Source organism: Marmota monax, unplaced genomic scaffold (genome assembly GCF_021218885.2).
Source record: "Marmota monax isolate L192 unplaced genomic scaffold, Marmota_monax_Labrador192_F-V1.1 WCK01_AAM20220418_F8-fsc00290, whole genome shotgun sequence".
Lineage (NCBI taxonomy): Eukaryota > Metazoa > Chordata > Mammalia > Rodentia > Sciuridae > Marmota > Marmota monax.
In genome coordinates this window covers 321,500-339,217 of record NW_026692628.1, presented here as the reverse complement: position 1 = coordinate 339,217, position 17,718 = coordinate 321,500, and the positions used below count along the sequence as shown (strand labels likewise).

General features: G+C 32.6%; 1 protein-coding gene across 1 annotated transcript in view; it reads right to left on the bottom strand.

Moving 5' to 3' along the window:
* The window catches only part of Cdc73 (cell division cycle 73), a 118,797-nt gene that overhangs the window by 70,817 nt on the left and 30,262 nt on the right, over positions 1-17,718 (bottom strand). The window contains exons 9-10 of the mRNA XM_046446313.2: positions 17,520-17,598; positions 15,401-15,465 (exon numbers count right to left, since the gene is read on the bottom strand). Coding sequence (XP_046302269.1) covers positions 15,401-15,465; positions 17,520-17,598 — 144 coding nt within the window. The remainder of the gene's footprint in view (positions 1-15,400; positions 15,466-17,519; positions 17,599-17,718) is intronic.

The window sequence follows — 17,718 nt, the reverse complement described above, 5'->3', positions numbered from 1 at the left end:
AACATTTATTGAATGAATATAACATCATATCATTTTGTGTGCCAATTTTTTCATTCAATGTTTAGATTTTTTTTCTTTTCTTTTTTTTTTTTAATTACTGGTGCAATACCCATTAATCCAAAACAAGAAAAAAAAGTATGTTCTTAAGGCACAGTGAAATGTACGTTTTTGTTAATGAACTATGCAATGATACTGACCTGAGCTAAAAGAATACAATATACCATATGCAAATATTACCAAACTAAACACTTATCACAACATTCTCAACTCACAAAAAGCAACGGTTGGAAAAAAGTGGAAAATTTAAAATGGAGTATCTCGGGACTAGGGTTGTGGCTCAGTGGTATAGTGCTTGCTTTGCATGTGTGAGGTCCCGGGTTCGATCCTCAGCACCACATATAAATAAGCAAATAAAATAAAGGCATTGTGTCCATATACAACTATAAACAAATAAATATATAGATAAAATGGAGTGTCTCATCACAACAGAACTTCTTCACAAAAAATAAAAAGTTACAATGAGGCTTCAAAGAAAGTTTCTGAGCCAAGTAAAGAATATTTAGTTTACTTATAGTAAGTTAACAAAATTGTATTTGATTGAAACAGCCATAAGAAATATACCCAGGGAAAACCAACCTGGGATTGGTATAGAGACCTACTACTGCTTGAAGAGTTGAAGACACTGGGTGCAACACTGATAGTCAAAAGTCAAGGTGATTGATTGTTTTGGTTTTGTTTTATTTTGCTAAGTTGCTAAGTTAACAAATGTTACTGATGTCACTAAGTTGTTGTTTATTTGAGAAGTCAATGTCATGTTTGGAAGTGACTAAACAATTAGGTCCTACAAATAATCTACATAAAACAACCACAGGCAAGAATAATTTCTAAGTTCAGAAAACAGGACTGAAATACAACCAGAAGTGCCATCAGTTGAGATGTGTTACAACACATAGTGGTAAATACATCTGTGGAGGAGAAATCAACAAAGATGGATAAATTCACAAAACTAAAAAAAAAAAAAAAAAAAAAATGGGTTAGGGTTAGGGTGTTGAAAGCCTGATACTTTATCAGTAGGTACTTTTCAGAAAATATTTGTATTTACCATGTATTATTGAGTCATTAGCATCAGTAGGAAACTTCATTTACTTTTTTAGATTTAATCCACATTAGTTCCATGAATTTTTGTTAGAAATAATCTTAATGTGTTCTACCACACAGCAGTCAAACAGTTTATCAGTAGCAAAAACTTTGCTCACGCTGGCCTCAAACTTGTGATCTTCCTGCCTCAGTCTCCTGAGTAGCTGGGAGGTAAGAAAAGTTTCATTATGGTTTTTTGTTGTTGTTGTTTTTGTTGTTGTTTTCAGTTTAAGACCAAAATTTAAATTTTTCTGTATGAAAACATCCAACCTGGGGCTGGGGTTGTGGCTCAGCGGTACAGCACTTGCCTAGCATGTGTGAGGCACTGGGTTCGATTCTCAGCAACACATACAAATAAATAAAATAAAGGTCCATCAACAACTAAAAATATATTACAGAAAACATCCAACCTTATCAACTGCATCAAATACTGAATGGCTTTGAAAACTAGATTTTGCTACAGACTTGATCTGTACCAAAATTTGTTTTTTAAACAATTCAACTTGAATTACAAGACAAAACAGATTACAAAAGAAATTCATTATTGTCAATTTGAAGATAACTGAAATATAGGTAATCTCAAGTTGCTTTAAATACATCCAATGCTGTTAGAACAAGAAATGAGAATATCATTCTCACAAAATCTGCAGCAAATATATTTTCCAAACTAAAACTAAAGTTCAGGTGGGTTCTTAACTTCAATATATAAATGTGACAGAAATTGCTATTTATCAAAGTTCCTTTATTTGGAAAATTTCCAAATAAGCTTCCATTGACAAAAATATATCTGCAATAAAATGACATGCTAAAAAGGAATATACTGACAAAATACTTTAGTAGAATACTACAAATATCTTCCAAGAAGTGAATGTGCCTAATTCATGTCATGTGCACATGAAATGACGATGATATTTACCAGTATCTATCTGTTCAAAAAGATTTTTTTCTGGGGCAGGCATCTCCAGCCCTATTTTGTATTTTATTTAGAGACAGGGTCTCACTTGAGTTGCTTAGCGCCTTGCTTTTGCTGAGGCTGGCTCTATACTCATGATCCTCCTGCCTCAGCCCCCCAAACCACTGGGATTACAGGCTTGTGCCATTGTGCACAGCCCCAAAAAAGATTTTTTTATTAAAAGATAAAATACATAAAATAGAACAACATTAATGATGAATGCTTACAGTGAGTTTTGGTGATAGGAAACTTAACTGAATCCCAATTAAGTAAAATATTATCCTCCCCCCCAAAAAGAAATGCCATTCTTCTCATCAGTAAATCTATACTTCAGATTATTATCATATATTATTGTTACATTTACCATTAAATCTGGGGGAAATTTGACTAACATTATAGAAGAACCTAAACAATTTTGTCTAATGGTCTGCAACTCTACAGTATTTACTATCTAACCCTTTTTAGAAAATGTTTGCTAATCTTTTATTTAAATTGTTTCATTTAAACTTTTTATATTAGTGCAGACTAGAAAATGTAAAGCAATAGTGAAAATACATTTAAACCATGAAAATTATCTCTACTTATTTTGTTCACACCTGACTCTTCATTTCTTTATTTTCATTAAAAACAATTTCATGCTAAAATTTCTAAGAGCTCAGCTAAGAGGAACACTAAAATCGTTTTGGAAATAAGCTTTTGTTAGAGTCCTGATCACTGTTTCTTAATGAAATTAACCTAAATGTAGAAGGCAAAACAGAACGTACATTGTAAAATACATATATAGTAAAGGATAAACTTGCTTTATATTTTTTGCAAATGCAAAAAAAATTAAAAATTAATACTACATAGTAAATAAGAATCTAAATGAAAATGGTAGGTTTTTCATTGTAGACCAAATGCAATAAAGTTAGCATATTTAAATATGAGGTTTCCACCACATTTTTATTAATATTATTTATCCATACGTGAGAGGGAAAGGGAAGTGTGTGTTTGAGAGAAGAAGAAAGAGACAGAGGAGAAACTCTTTTATTACTAAAAACAGTTCTGGTAATTTCACTAAATAATTCATATATAAAATATAACCAACTGAATAAAATGTGAAAAAAAAAACTTTCCATACAATCCACCAATCATTCCTATATATTCTTCACAGTTCGCAATTATACTACACACACACACACACACACACATATCTCTTTCAAATAAATATGTGAAAGGAGAATTTTTTAATGATGCCATCCTGAAGCTGTATAAAATGTTCATCCCATCACAGAATGATTATATATCTACTTATAATGTCATATAGTCTTCTACAATAGTACTCATATGATACCTCCATTTGTACTTTTTGCAAAGAAAAAAAATTTTAATGTCTTTGTAGCACTGAAATTATCCAAATAATTGGGAGGGTAGGATTTAATTAGCCTCACCAATTTTATTATAAACGTATACACAAAAGGTACACATAAGTGATTTTTGAAATCCACTAGTAAATCCTTGTCCTTCTCTTCTTCCAATCAACAAAATTAAATGACTAATCCTAGATCTACAGTCCAGACATGAAGCAATGAAATTCTACCACTCCTATACATTTTTTGTGATAAATCAAATTCTTTTGATATCTAATTATGAATTTTTAATTCAAAAGTGCTAGTTCCCTCCAGAAAACTTTCTGACAAAATAGAAAGGGATGTTAGTCCTAATGTTGAATAAATAATCTACTACACATCTAACAAAACACATCAATCTACTACGTATCTAAAGAAATACGTCTTATCTATTTGGAGAGTACTTAGACATGACAACAAGGAACAAAGTCACAATTGCAAATGAAGACAAAGCCTATGGAAGAACTGTCCAAAGCAAAAGGCACACCGTGCCCTTGCAACAGATCTTTCTTTAATGAAGATGTGCAGATATCAGACCACTTGAATATCTCTAAACATGTGAAAGATTATTATACAACTATAAACTATACTAGAACTTTCAGTGTTAACTTCTTTACACAGAGAATCTGCATGTGCTAGATAACAGGATTTGAACATCCAGTACTCTTGGCAATTACACTGCTCACTATAAATTAACTAACCAACATTTTATTTCAGATGCTATTTTCATAAGCTTGATTAATCTCTCATGGCATACTAACATTACCCAGTTCCTCAGCGTTTCTGTAAACCACGACAAGTTACTAAAGTAATGCCACCCTATGAGACAAATTCAAGCAGCTTATCTTCCCCTAACAAAAATAACCTTCTGCACGGTTGCTAAAGATCAGCAGTTATTTAGTCTTGGTTACATAATAAACATGGTGACAAAAATTATTCAGGTACCTAAAAAAAGGACATTGTGACTATGGATTTGTCTTTAGTGATCTATCTACAAGAGGTCCGGTCCAATGTAAAACATAATGTAATAATGTTAGTGTAACATGCTGAAACATGTTTCCATAAAATGTATTACACTATAACCTTTACACTAATGCTTAAAGCTTTAAAAAATTATAAAAACCTTTCAAAAATACTAATAACTCAAAAAAATTAAGAATAATTCAAATATATATCAAAGGTTTCCACAAAACTGAAGTTCACTAATTTATCACAGTGTTAAATCATTAACATCTATTACACTGAATCCAGATTTCTAAAAATCATTTACCAATATTAATTTATTTAAATAGTTAAATTTTTAAAGTTTTATTTTCTGTTATTGTTAAAGTAACTCTTATAGGGAAAAACAATAACATATACCAAAGTTCTTGGTAAATTACGATGTTCCTACAAACTTACTATCATTAATGACTGGTTATGTTATTCCACTTATTGAATACTCAGCAATTCCTGAAGAGGCTACAGAATATTTTTTTTAAAATATTTATTTATTTATTTATTTTAGTTCTCGGCAGACACAACATCTTTGTTTGTATGTGGTGCTGAGGATCGAACCCGGGCCGCACGCATGCCAGGCGAGCGTGCTACCGCTTGAGCCACATCCCCAGCCCAGCTACAGAATATTTTGTATGCTGTTTTAAAGTAAACTGTTGACATAAAATCATATCAGAAACTGAAATTTAGGGCGCATGTTTTTATAAAGAAAACTAAAACCATCTACATAACAGAAGTCAGAATTCAGAAACTTCTGAAAGATCAAAGAGCTAGTTTAGTTTAGTTCTCAAATTTGGTATGTTTAATTATATTAGGAATTTAATTTCAGAATATTTAGGGCAACAGATACTAGACAGAAAAGATACCAGCAGAAAAGAAGCATCTATCTAAATATACCAAATCTAAACCAGACGCTATGGCCCAAGTCTATCATCCCAACAACTTGAAAGAATGTGATAAGAGGATCAGCAACTCAGCAGGACCCTCAGAAACTTACCAAGACCCTGTCTCAAAATAAAACATAAAAAGAACTGAAAATGTAGCTCAGCAATGAAGCATCCCTGGGAATAATCCCCAATACTAAATAAATAACTAATTATCAAATTTGGGGAGGACAATAATTATAGGATCAATAGTGTTCAGAATTCACTGTAGATAGTAAAAAAAGATGGAATTAATTCTTTATACTTGTAACTTATAAAAAATGTTCAATTGACTTAATTTTAAAATATATGTACACTTGAACTAGCATACTGTTGCAAAATCTAAACACAAAGAGCAAGGATTTTATGAAAGACACCATAAAGAGACTGGGGTTGTGACTTAGCAACTTGCCTAGCAAGGTCAATCCTCAGCACCATTTAAAAATAAGTAAATAAAATAAAGGTACTGTGTCCAACTACAACTAAAAAAAAAAAAAAGAATTCTTTAAAGACACCATAAACACAAGTTCAACAGTAAAACAAATGAGTTCTAAGGCATAACTTTTGTCTTTAATTAAAAAATAAGATCTTACGCAGTTTCCATTTCTAAATATTTCAAATTAATGCATCTTCGACTTATTCACAGCAAAGTACCATTCTGCAAATTCAAATAAGAACTTAGTTTATAAATAATAAGATCTGTCCTGTCCTGATCAGAAGCAAATCAGTGTTTAAAAACAGATATTTAAAATAAACATGGGAACAATCACTCACAGAGGAACATGAGAAGCAGGAAAGACAAGAAGAACAACACTAAAAGAAACATCCATCAAGAAAAAGACCTGGAAAAGAAACCAAAACTTAGAATTAAAGATCAAATGAGGTTTGGTGATACAGGGGAGGGGAGAATGGAGGAGATGAACTAACTAGACAATCCAATAAATACCAAGACAAAAATAATAAAACAAATAAAATAATTTGGATGCAGAAATAATATAAAAGATTGAAAATTCATGGATAATATTAATGAATTTATGAAGACCTAGAAACTAATAAAGTAAATTAAAATAAGTCTCAGTTTTGTGTTCATGTCATTAACTACATGGTCGGTAAGAAATTGATTTTAAAGGTTATGCTATAGTTAATAACAGTTAACAGAAAAGTATCTATCAAGAATATATATATAAATACCCACACATAAAATGTCATTAAATATACTGTTTTCATATGAATAAAATGATTCAAATCATCTATCACTGAAATTAAAGAAAATATTAAAGATTAAACCTCTGTTCTCAAAATAAGAAAGGAAATACATAAAACTAAACTGAGTGGGAGCCAGAACTTAAAAGTGATAAAACATGTTTAACAATGGTATTAATTTTGTTAAAATTTAATGGATTAAAGTCATGCCGAGCAGGTAAATAGAAATTTAAAAATCTATTGTAGTATGTTTGAGAAAATAATAAGCTAAACAAAAATTAAAATCTACTTTTGTGTAATTCTGAGAGTCATATATATAATTACAGCATTAATGCACAAAACTACAATTAAAAGAATATATAATCAGGGCTGGGGCTGTAGCTCAGTTGCAGAGCGCTTGCCTAGCATGCATGAGGCACTGGATTCAATCCTCAGTACCACATAAAAATAAACAAATATAATAAAGGCATTCTGTCCATCTACAATGCAAAAAAAATTTTAAAGAATATATAATCATACTGAAATTTCATGTTGTTAAGAAAATATCATCGTATTTCCAAACTAGTTTCTATTTTTCCTTTTTTTTGGCTCTTCAGTATCTACCAATGGACCACCTATGTTCACTTTTTTTAAACTGCTGTTGGAATTATACATAACACTGGGATTCTTTATGCCATATTCATACATGGATATATATTTTCTCCTATTCTTACAATAATTAATATTAAAACACCTTGAAACAGGTGATGTCAAGTTTGTAAATGAAGAATTGTGCCATGACTTCTAGATTACTCCTGACTTATGCCAATAATAGCTTTGCCTACACTTTCAAACTAAGTCTCAATTTTGTCATTAACTACATGGTCATTAGGAAATTGATTTTTAAAGGTTATGCTACAGATATTATTAAAGATTATACAAAAGATCTTACTAAAATTCCTAAGATGTTTTGGGTAGACCAAAAATTACTCTTCAATGAAATGCAAAGCTAAATGAATGGAATTTGACTGTACAGGCTTATACCAAAAATATCATACAGTATACATTGGATTCTTAATAAATGCCAGTAAGATATATAAATTGAAAAACCTTATAAAAATTATTTTCAGCTTACATGTGTTAAAATTGACACCTGTTAATATATTCTGTTGGTAAAATTTATTTTTCTTGACGTATATTAACATCTAAATGCTGATTATGCTGATTAAAAATAGTAAGGTTAAATTGGATTCTAACACCTCTTACCACAAAGAAGGGATCAGTGCAATAAGATCAATACCCACCCACTCCAAATACTAGGCAACTTTTTAAAAGTGTTATATGTACTATTGGGTACAAAAAGTCTACAATATACACTTAATGCAAAAAATGTCTGAAATAACTACAAATAATTCCATGCTACAATCAAACAGCACTAAGAATAATACTAAAGAAGGTACACCAGTACACACTTAAACCTCAAAACAACTCCCTAAGTAAGTTAAACCACTTTTCAGATTAAAAAAAGCCAACGTCTAACATGCTGCAACAAATCATAACAGAAAATTCTCTCTTATGTTTACCTCATATCAAGACACAGCCCAAATCTATAAACAGCATTCCTCCCCCCACAAAAAAATCTGCTGCTGGGAAAATCACTAGGGGAAAATTACTATTCAAGAGATGCCACATATGAAGATGTGAAATAAATAAATTTTTGAAAAGAAATGTTTTATGAGAACAGAGGGAAAAATATGTCTATGCAATTTAGTGATAGCTTCTTAGAAAAATCTATGAAAATGAAGACACAATTTTTAAACTGCATAAAATTACTAATATTAATACTGAAATATTAGGGTATCAGGTAGAAATTAATAAAGCTATCATCCAAAAGCTTAAGAGAGATAATGGGATTATACAGTATTTAATTTTTACCTTTTATTTAAATATATATACATATATGTATATATACACACATTCAAGTGAAACCAAATGTTTTATTGTGTTTTAGGGGTACACATACATCTCAAGACTGAAATAAGATAAAGCCACTCTGTTCCCTGAAATAGTAAGATAACTAAGTTTTTAAAATTATTTCAAGTATAATATTCTTAAGCAGTTATACCAGTCTAAATGTAGAGTATAGGAAATCCTGTATAATAAATATTAATATCCTACTTATAATTTTCTGTATATTAAATACTAAATACTTCATATACTTTCTAGGTCAAAATAAGTAATTTAAATCTAAGCAAATTACCTTTCTACAACTGAGCCCTAACAAGTGGACTGAAAAGGCTTATCTAGCTAAATTATAGCTAGTAACCTAGTAAAGTTGTAACTATCACTTCATATGAAAACTTCTTTGCAGCTATTTTCTCTTAAAAGCTACAGACACTACAACTTACATACACAGCTGTGGCAAAAATATCCCAATCTCCAGAAAGAAAAGGAATTCTCTTAATATGTAAATAAAAATAGTCTTCACAACTTTGAATGAAAACAATTAACTTTGAATAAGGAATCCTAAATATACCAATGAAGCTGTAGCCAACATTTACTTGTAAGTTAAATTTAGATTACAGAGACAATCATAAATTCATAATAAAACTCATCATTTGCTGAGTCCTCTTTGTACTAAGCATTTTATACAGCTTCTCTTTTAATCCTTAACAAAACTATAATGTAAATTACATTATCTTTATTATAAAATAATAACACAATGATTGGCAAGATCTGGATTCAAAGCCAGGTCTGACTTTAAAGCTTATGTTTGTAGTGCTTCCAACTGATATTTTTGTCTTTAATAAATTGACACTGCCTTTACTTGAATTAGGAATTTGAAACTGAAAGGCCAAGAGGGTGGCATGAATAAATGAAGGAGGATAGATAAAGGAGTGGTGAGGCCTCTAATAATCTAGAAAAAAACACCTTATGAAGAAAGCAGCCACTAACCAGATGTGTTGGCTCATGCCTGTAATCCCAAAGGCTCAGGAGGCTGAGGCAGGAAGATCATGAGTTCAGTTCAAAGCCAGCCTCACCAACTTAGGGAGGTCCTAAGCAACCGGGTAAAAACCTGTCTATAAATAAAATATTAAAAAGGGCTGGGAATGTGGCTCAATGATTACATACCCCTGGATTAAATCCCTGGTACCTAAATAAATAAATGGAAAGAAGGCAAAACAGCCACTCTTGAGATAGATGTGGTTGGTGCCATGAGACTGTGGACCCCATAGCTAGTCAGGAAACTGGAAATCTAGATTGTTTATGTAATAAACTCTTTTTAAGTGTCAGTAAATGTTATGGTTTAGATGTGAGGTGTCGCCCAAAAGCTCACATGTGAAACAATGCAAAAAGGTTTGGAGGAGAAATTATTGGGCTATGGCCTTAACCTAATCAGTGAACGATTCCTTGATGCTATTAACCGAGTGGTGACTGGAGGCAGGTAGGGTGTGGCTGAAGGAACTGTTTCCTTGAAGTTGAGGATATGGGGTAAATGTTTTGTATATAGAAAATGAAGTCTTTGATCATCACGTGAGCTGCTTAGATCTGCTATACTCTTCCACCATGATGTCCAGCCTCACCTTGAGCCCAGAGGAATGGAACATGCATGCTGTCTATGGACTGAAACTTCTGAAACTGTGAGCCCTCAAATAAACTTTTCCCCCTCTACAATTGTGCTGGTTGGGTCCTGTTAGTCACTGCAGCAAAAACACTGACTAAAATATTAAGTAAGCTAAATTTTAAACTACAACGGACATCTAACATATTTGAAGCCACATTTACATGGGCACAATGAATGACCTCAAAGTATGTTCAACGAGACACACAGGAAAATGCACTGACATTTTGAACAAGTAGGTTGTTCTAATTCTTAAGAAGAAACTTTCCTATAGGCATACTTAAAATCTTCACAAAAGCCAAAAAAGTCTTCTCTTTATTGCCATATTCTTTCCTATCACAGAGCTTTTAATCTTACTTTTTATTTCCTGTTCCTAAAATATGCTTTCCTGACAAGTTAACTCCTATTTTAAGACACATCAGCTCTTGTCTCCAAGTATTATCTCCTCAATGAAGTATTTGTTGACTCCTGTAATAAATTCCCTAATTTTAGGGTCTCCTGGCATAATGTCCACCTCTACACACTCGATATATTCACATCACATTCAAGTCACTAATGTCTCTGCCACACTAGACCATAAAATCAAGCCCATGAGAACACATATGGTTTTGTTCACCTCTGATAGACACCAGGATATCACATGGCGAAGAGCAAGTGTTCAAACAATATTTGCTAAAGAAACACAGGAAAAGAAGAAGTGAGAAAGGGAAAGAGAGCCCCAAGGAAGAATACCTTAAGCAATTATCTCCATCTCAGTTGGCCTGGGTTCTAGAAAATTTCAAAACATTTGTGCTACTATACATTACTTCTATGATACCCCAAGAAGAAATGAACAATAAATTAATAAACAACCAAATGAGAAGGAAAGAAGCTTTACCTAACAGTGATAGAGTGCAGAGGTTACTAATGTATGTATTCCTGCTTTAAAAACATAACCTGGCCAGGAGTAGTGGCACACGCCTATAATCACAGCAGCTCGGGAGGCTGAGGCAGGAGGTTTGTGGGTTCAAAGCCAGCCTCAGCAAAGGCGAGGCACTAAGCAACTCAGTGACACACTGTCTTTAAATAAAATACAAAATAGGGCTGGGGATGTGACTCAGTGGTTGAGTGCTCCTGGGTTCAATCCCTAGTACCCCAACCCCCACCCCTCAAAAAAAGAAGACAACCTGGTTGAGAGATTAAGATTCTCTAAATCCCCCCTAAAATGTTAAGGTGATGGCGACACTAATACACCTCTAACAGATACTAGAAATCTAAATTTACTATCAAGAGAATGGTTTCCCATAAAACACTTATGGTAAGAACTACTAAATCTGATCTACATAATAAGAGCTAATATGTCTTTCAGTCTTTAAGATTTCAGGGTACAAAATGCTTTCTCAAAAATGAAGATAATAAGGTGATTAAGAGTCAATGAGTGTACAACCAGAGACATCAAAAATTGTGCTTCATATGTGAAATATGAATTGAAATGCATTCTGCTGTCATATATAACAAATTAGAATTTAAAAAAAAAAAAGTTAGGCTTAGGTTGTGGCTCAGCGGTAAAGCGCTCACCTAGCACATGTGAGGCTCTGGGTTCGATCCTGAACGCCACATAAAAAAAAATTAATAAAAAATAGGTATTGTGTCCAACTACAACAAAAAAATTAAATAGTTTAAAAAAGAGTTAATGAAACTGAACAAGAAAGGAAGAACAAATAAGGGTTAGAATTTGTAACCTTTGTACCTGAACAAACTATGGAGGTTAAAATGAAGTGATTCTTAATGCAATTGCCAAATTTCTGTAAACAAGAGTCAACTCCAACAGAACTAGAATTAGGCTCCTTGCTACTATCAAGTAAGAAAAATAGTATCTTCACCTATTTATTTTAATAATAAAAAGCAACTAACATTTTCTTAGTCTAAGATGGCTTTTCCACAAAAGGAATCCATGAAAACTAATATGTATTTTCTCCTAAGAAAGCTTTCTATTTTCAACCCATAATTCTAGGATAGTTTTATTTAACCTGATTCCTTGTAAAACTCTTTTCAAAAATGTTCCCCAAAAAGTGGAAGGAAAAGGGCAAACTCTGGTAGCAAATATTAACTTTGGAAAGAAGTTTTCTTTTGTTTTTAAAAGAAGCATACATTTACATTCCAAATTAGATATTCAGGCATTAAAAACAATGAGGCAGGAGTGTCCCAAGTTCAAGACTAGCCTCAGCAACTTAGCAAGGTCCTGAGCAACTTAGTGAGACTCTGTCTCAAAAAATAAAAGGGCTGCTATGTGGCTCAACTGTTAAGAAACCCTGGATTCAATCCCAGATACAAAAGAAAGAGAAAGACAGAGAGAGAGAGAGAGAGAGAGAGAGAGAGACAGACAGACAGACAGACACACTGTACTACAAAATTTGGCTAGGCTACTATTTTCTTAAACATTACAAAATCCAAGTAACACTTTTGGGGGGAATGCTCCCAGCTCAGAAAAGCTTTCTAACAACTCAACAATTTCATGACTTGTGCCTCTGAAACCTTTACTATAAAACACATTTTATGTCCTGTCAAAAAAAGTCAATTAGAAGCTGGGCATAGTAGCACACACCTGTAGTCCCACCTACCCAGGAGAATCATGAACCTAACAGTTCAAGACCAGTCTGGGCAACACAGGTGAGACAACCCCTGTCTTCCTTCTCAAAAGAAAAAAAGTGAACCATATATATTCAATATACAAATTTATAATCTTAAAGATGGCTCGGCTTCAATTTCAATAAAGTACTGTTTGTATATTAACAAAACCCTGCCTGGGCCTTGTTACGTCCTTAACAAATTTCAATAAGTTATGATTCTTATGAAATATGATTACCAAAACACATAAACTCTCTAACAACTTCAGGGAAAAAAAAACACATTTGTATTAAAATTGCCAACTTGTTGATTTAGTCTTTCATCTACTAGAACACTGATGTTTAACTTAAAAGATATGTAGATTAATCCTGGACTCATTCTTATTTCTATTAACTAAGCACAACAAAACTGAAAAATAATGGTAGCAAAAACAAATTAATATCTTAGAAAGGAAGTCACAATGTGAGAAACAAAGCCTTTTATCACATTTTACAACTTTGTATGTGTGGCTGGATATTACAAGAGACAAACTTTCTTAACCAGAGAATTAGGAAGAAAGTAGGCAAACTTGCAAACTCACAAATAGAGTAATAATTTCAAAACAGAAAAAAAAACAGGAGGAAAATTATATTAGAAGCCTAAGCTTGGGGTACAACTAAATAATAATTTTTAAAAAAGTAATAGCAATTATCTTCAAAGCTTTCAAGTTCAAACTTGCTTGTATTCTTTCAATAACTGCTATACAAATCAGGATAAAAACAGCACAGAAATTCAAAATGGGTGATGAAATAATAAAATTACTAGCAATTTGATCATTTTTCGTCTTGCTACTGAATTCCTAAAAAAACACCTTTTTCTGACTCTTTTAAAAATCATATAGCATAAATTTCCTTAAATTCACCTCTTTTAAGAATATTTAGAACAAAGTCTCTGATAAGGAAGCGAAAAACTATCATTCTCACACCATTCAGTTAAGAATATATTCTTGGGCAGGGGGTTAAAAACTTTTTAAAACAATATATTCTTAGGCAGGCACGGTGGCACATGTCTGTAATCCCAGTTGCTCGAGAAGTTGAGACAGGAGGATTGCAAATTCAAAACTAGCTTCAGCAACGGCAAGGAGCTAAGCAACTCAGTGACACCTCGTCTCTAAATAAAAAGTACAAATTAGGGCTGGGGATGTGGCTCAGTGACCAAGTGCCCCTGATTTCAATTCCTGGTACCCCCCCTCCAAATAAAAGACTTATATTCTTAGATTTTAGAAAATACTGCTCTGTACAAAAGCACCACTATAAAAACTATCTTTGCATAGAAGCTCAAATAATCAAACTCACTCCAAGGCATTTCAGAGCAATGGGAAAGGAAGAAGTAAAACAATGACAATAACAAAAATAACTTTGATGCCTACCCACGAACGCAACTTCATTCAGTTCCTCAAAGGTATAATATCATCACTTAAGGTTGAATCAGTAAGCAAGTTCTATCCCCAAGAAAACATCAGTAACTACATAACTTAAGAATTTAAATTAAATTTTACAAGCCATGAATTATATTTTAAAATCAGGAGAAACCAGGCAAATCTCAAAAGATGGATGTATCTAATTTCTTATCACTTTCCCCCTCCTTCACTTAACTGTACACACTGGCCTTGTTGGCTGTTGCTCCATAGGGCCTCAGTCCTGACCACTGCCTTGCCTTACAGGAAATGTTCTTCTGCCAGGTCTCTTTTTGGCTGTCATCTCCTCAGAAAGGCCTCTCTGACTAATGTCTTTAAAGAAGCCCCGTTTGTCTTAAAGCTACATGCCCAGCCTCTAAAACAAGGTGTGATGTAAGTGCTAATGAGTATAGAAACAATTTCAGTAATATAAAAACAAGTCTGATAATCTAAAAACAAATATTTATAACAAAATATCTCATACCCAGTCCCACCTTGAAGCTTTAAAAAAGAAATAAAAATTTTAACTTTCTGATGAGATTCTCAATATTGCCTGCTTCTAGAAATAACTAAGTTAAAGCATGGCCAATTTTGAATATAAAAATGTATCTTAATTCATAGCAAATATATTATGATTCCATGCCACATGGAGTCTGTAAAGATCTGATGACACAAGAAAAGACGAAAGTAACTTTGGTATTTGTTTCTAATATAGGCACACAGGTATTTTAAAGTATAAAAGGCACAATGCTCCAGACTCTGGAGCCATGAGTATGCAAAATAATTAGTGTGCAAAATAAAGTAAAGGATTCAGGCTCTACAGGACCAAGTTACATCATGGTTTAAATAAAAATTAAAAGTCTTAAATTTTACTTGGTCAGAACATTTAGAAATAATAATTTCTACACCGCATCATTCCAGTTGCAAGTTAGTCCAAACAGTTTTCATTTACACATACTCAAAACCAGTTTGGGAAAAAGAAACAAAACACCCATCAATCAAATAATAAACCACAAGATCCACCAGCACAATTGGTTATTAGATAAATGTTTCAAGTACAAAATATTAAATGAGGACCAAAATTTTCCTCAACATCTGCTACTGACATAAAATACCTGGATCTCACATAAAATATTATCTATAATGAAAATGACTTACCGTTACAGACTTAAGTGTCATGCCGTGGTAGGTACCCATAGTGTCAATTTTAAAGCCTTCCGTTTCTACAAAGAAAAGCAGTTTATTGTTAAGACTTTAGATATTATATGATAGATTAAAAAAAACTAAAGTAAGAATTTCCATTATATCTCAAAGTTCAACAGTACAACAAAGTCTTCAATTTACTATATATAAAGGTTCATTATAATCTTGTAAACATAAAAACGTTAAGACACTGGTCTCAAAAATATAATCAATACACACTAACAAGTATAGTGCACAGAAGTTCATTAAGACTCTGAGATTATGTTCAAAAATAAGACTGAATAAGATACTTTATAACCCCCAAATTATTTGCTAATACTCAAATGATAATACCCTTGAAAGCATCTAATACTGAGAAATCCCCAAGTCAAAAAAACAGTTGTGCACCAAAGTGATGAATAATATATTTTGTAGGAAACAATCTTGTAAATAATGATAAGAGTTTATGGATATCATCCCAATATACCTTTTTGTGAAGGGGACTATAATAAATATTTTACATACTGCAGGCCATAAAGTCTCTGTTACAATTACTGAATTCTGCAGTTGTAGTGGGGAAGAAAAAAAGAGAAATGATATTATGTGTACAAACAGAGCAGCTGGTTTGGCCTATAAAGTGTCAGATTTTGTCTGAAGGCTGCTTTATATTAATCCATTCCATAAGAAAAACACTGCAATGAATAAAACAATGAAATACTATCTTTCTATGACATGTACTCATGGTATGCATTTATTCAGTGTATGAAGTCAGCACACAAAATTCACTGCATTGAGACATCACCATCCTTTAAAGGAACTTAAGGGAGATTTCAGATTATGTAGAAAATAGTAAAGTGAAAGTTCCAGTGCTTCTACCTCAAAGTTTCATAAATCAAATCAAGATGAATAAAGATCTCAAGAGGAACTGATGTTAGTCTCACCTCACAGCATTTTTTATGTTTTTATTTTTCTATTATTATTGTTTTGTTTTGGTACTGTCTGGTATTGTATTGTTTTGTTTTGGTATTGTTTTGTTTTAGTACTGAGCTACATAACCAGCCCTTTTTATTTTTTATCACTAACATCTTGCCAATATAGAAATGGCTCACTATTATATTAGCCCGAATATCCTTGGGCCACCACAAAATAGAGGTCACACTATTGCTCCACGTCTATGCTTCTGAAGTTGTAAATGTATGTATTTAAAATTTAGCCAGGCACAGTGGCACACACTTGTAATCCCAGTTGCTTGGGAGACTGAGGCAGAAGGATGGCAAGTTCAAAGCCAGTCTCAACAAACCCAAGGCGCTAAGCAACTCAGTGAGATCTTGGGTCTAAATAAAATACAAAAATGGACTGGGATGTGGCTCAGTGGTCGAGTGCCTCTGAGTTCAATCCCCGGTACCCCATTTCACCCCCCAAATTTTTTTTTTTAAATAGAATATGGAAAACATGATTTGATGTCTAGAATCTCTATTCTAAAATAAATAGTTTTTTACATACCAGACCCTATTCTAAAGACCTTATTAACTGGTTAATGTCCAACATAACTCTAATAAGAGCTAGGTACTATTACTATTAGTGTTGTAATTACAGACAAGTGGAAACTAAGATGGGATGCACTTGAAGTAACATTAAAATTTCAACAGAAATTAACAGACACGAGCATATCTGGATCCAGAATCCAAACTACTAACAAGGAGTTTACCAATTTTCTGTAAAGGGCCAAAAGCTTTGCAGGCTACATAAGGTCAGTAATAACTCAACTGTGCTGTTGCAGAGTTAAAGCAGTCACAAATTAAACATGAATTAAATGTGGCTGTATTCTAAAAAAAAACAAAATACTTTTACAAAAAACAGTAAGGGCTCGGGTGGTGGCTCAGTGGTAGAGCGCCTGCCTAGCATGTGTGAGGCACTGAGTTCCATTTCAACACCACATGTAAATAAATAAAAATAAAAGTCCATTGACTTTAAAAAAAAAAACTACAACCAAATTTGGCCTGTAAAGTTACTTTGCAAACACTTACTCTTAAACATGAGACTCCTTAATATACTAACTCTCAAGGTCAGCACAACAATAAAGGGAGAAACTTGCCTTCTTTTCCTTTGAATCTTTCTTGGTCATATCTGTTGTAGGCAGCTGGGATAGGCTGTTTAGTACGCAATGTAGGATCCTGTAGAAAGATAAATTATGAGTTATAAGTTAATATTTTAAAATACTGGTTAATAGTCATAATTAAAAACAAAATAGAAATATTTATATTCTAAGCTATTTGTCTTAAAATAGCCAGTAA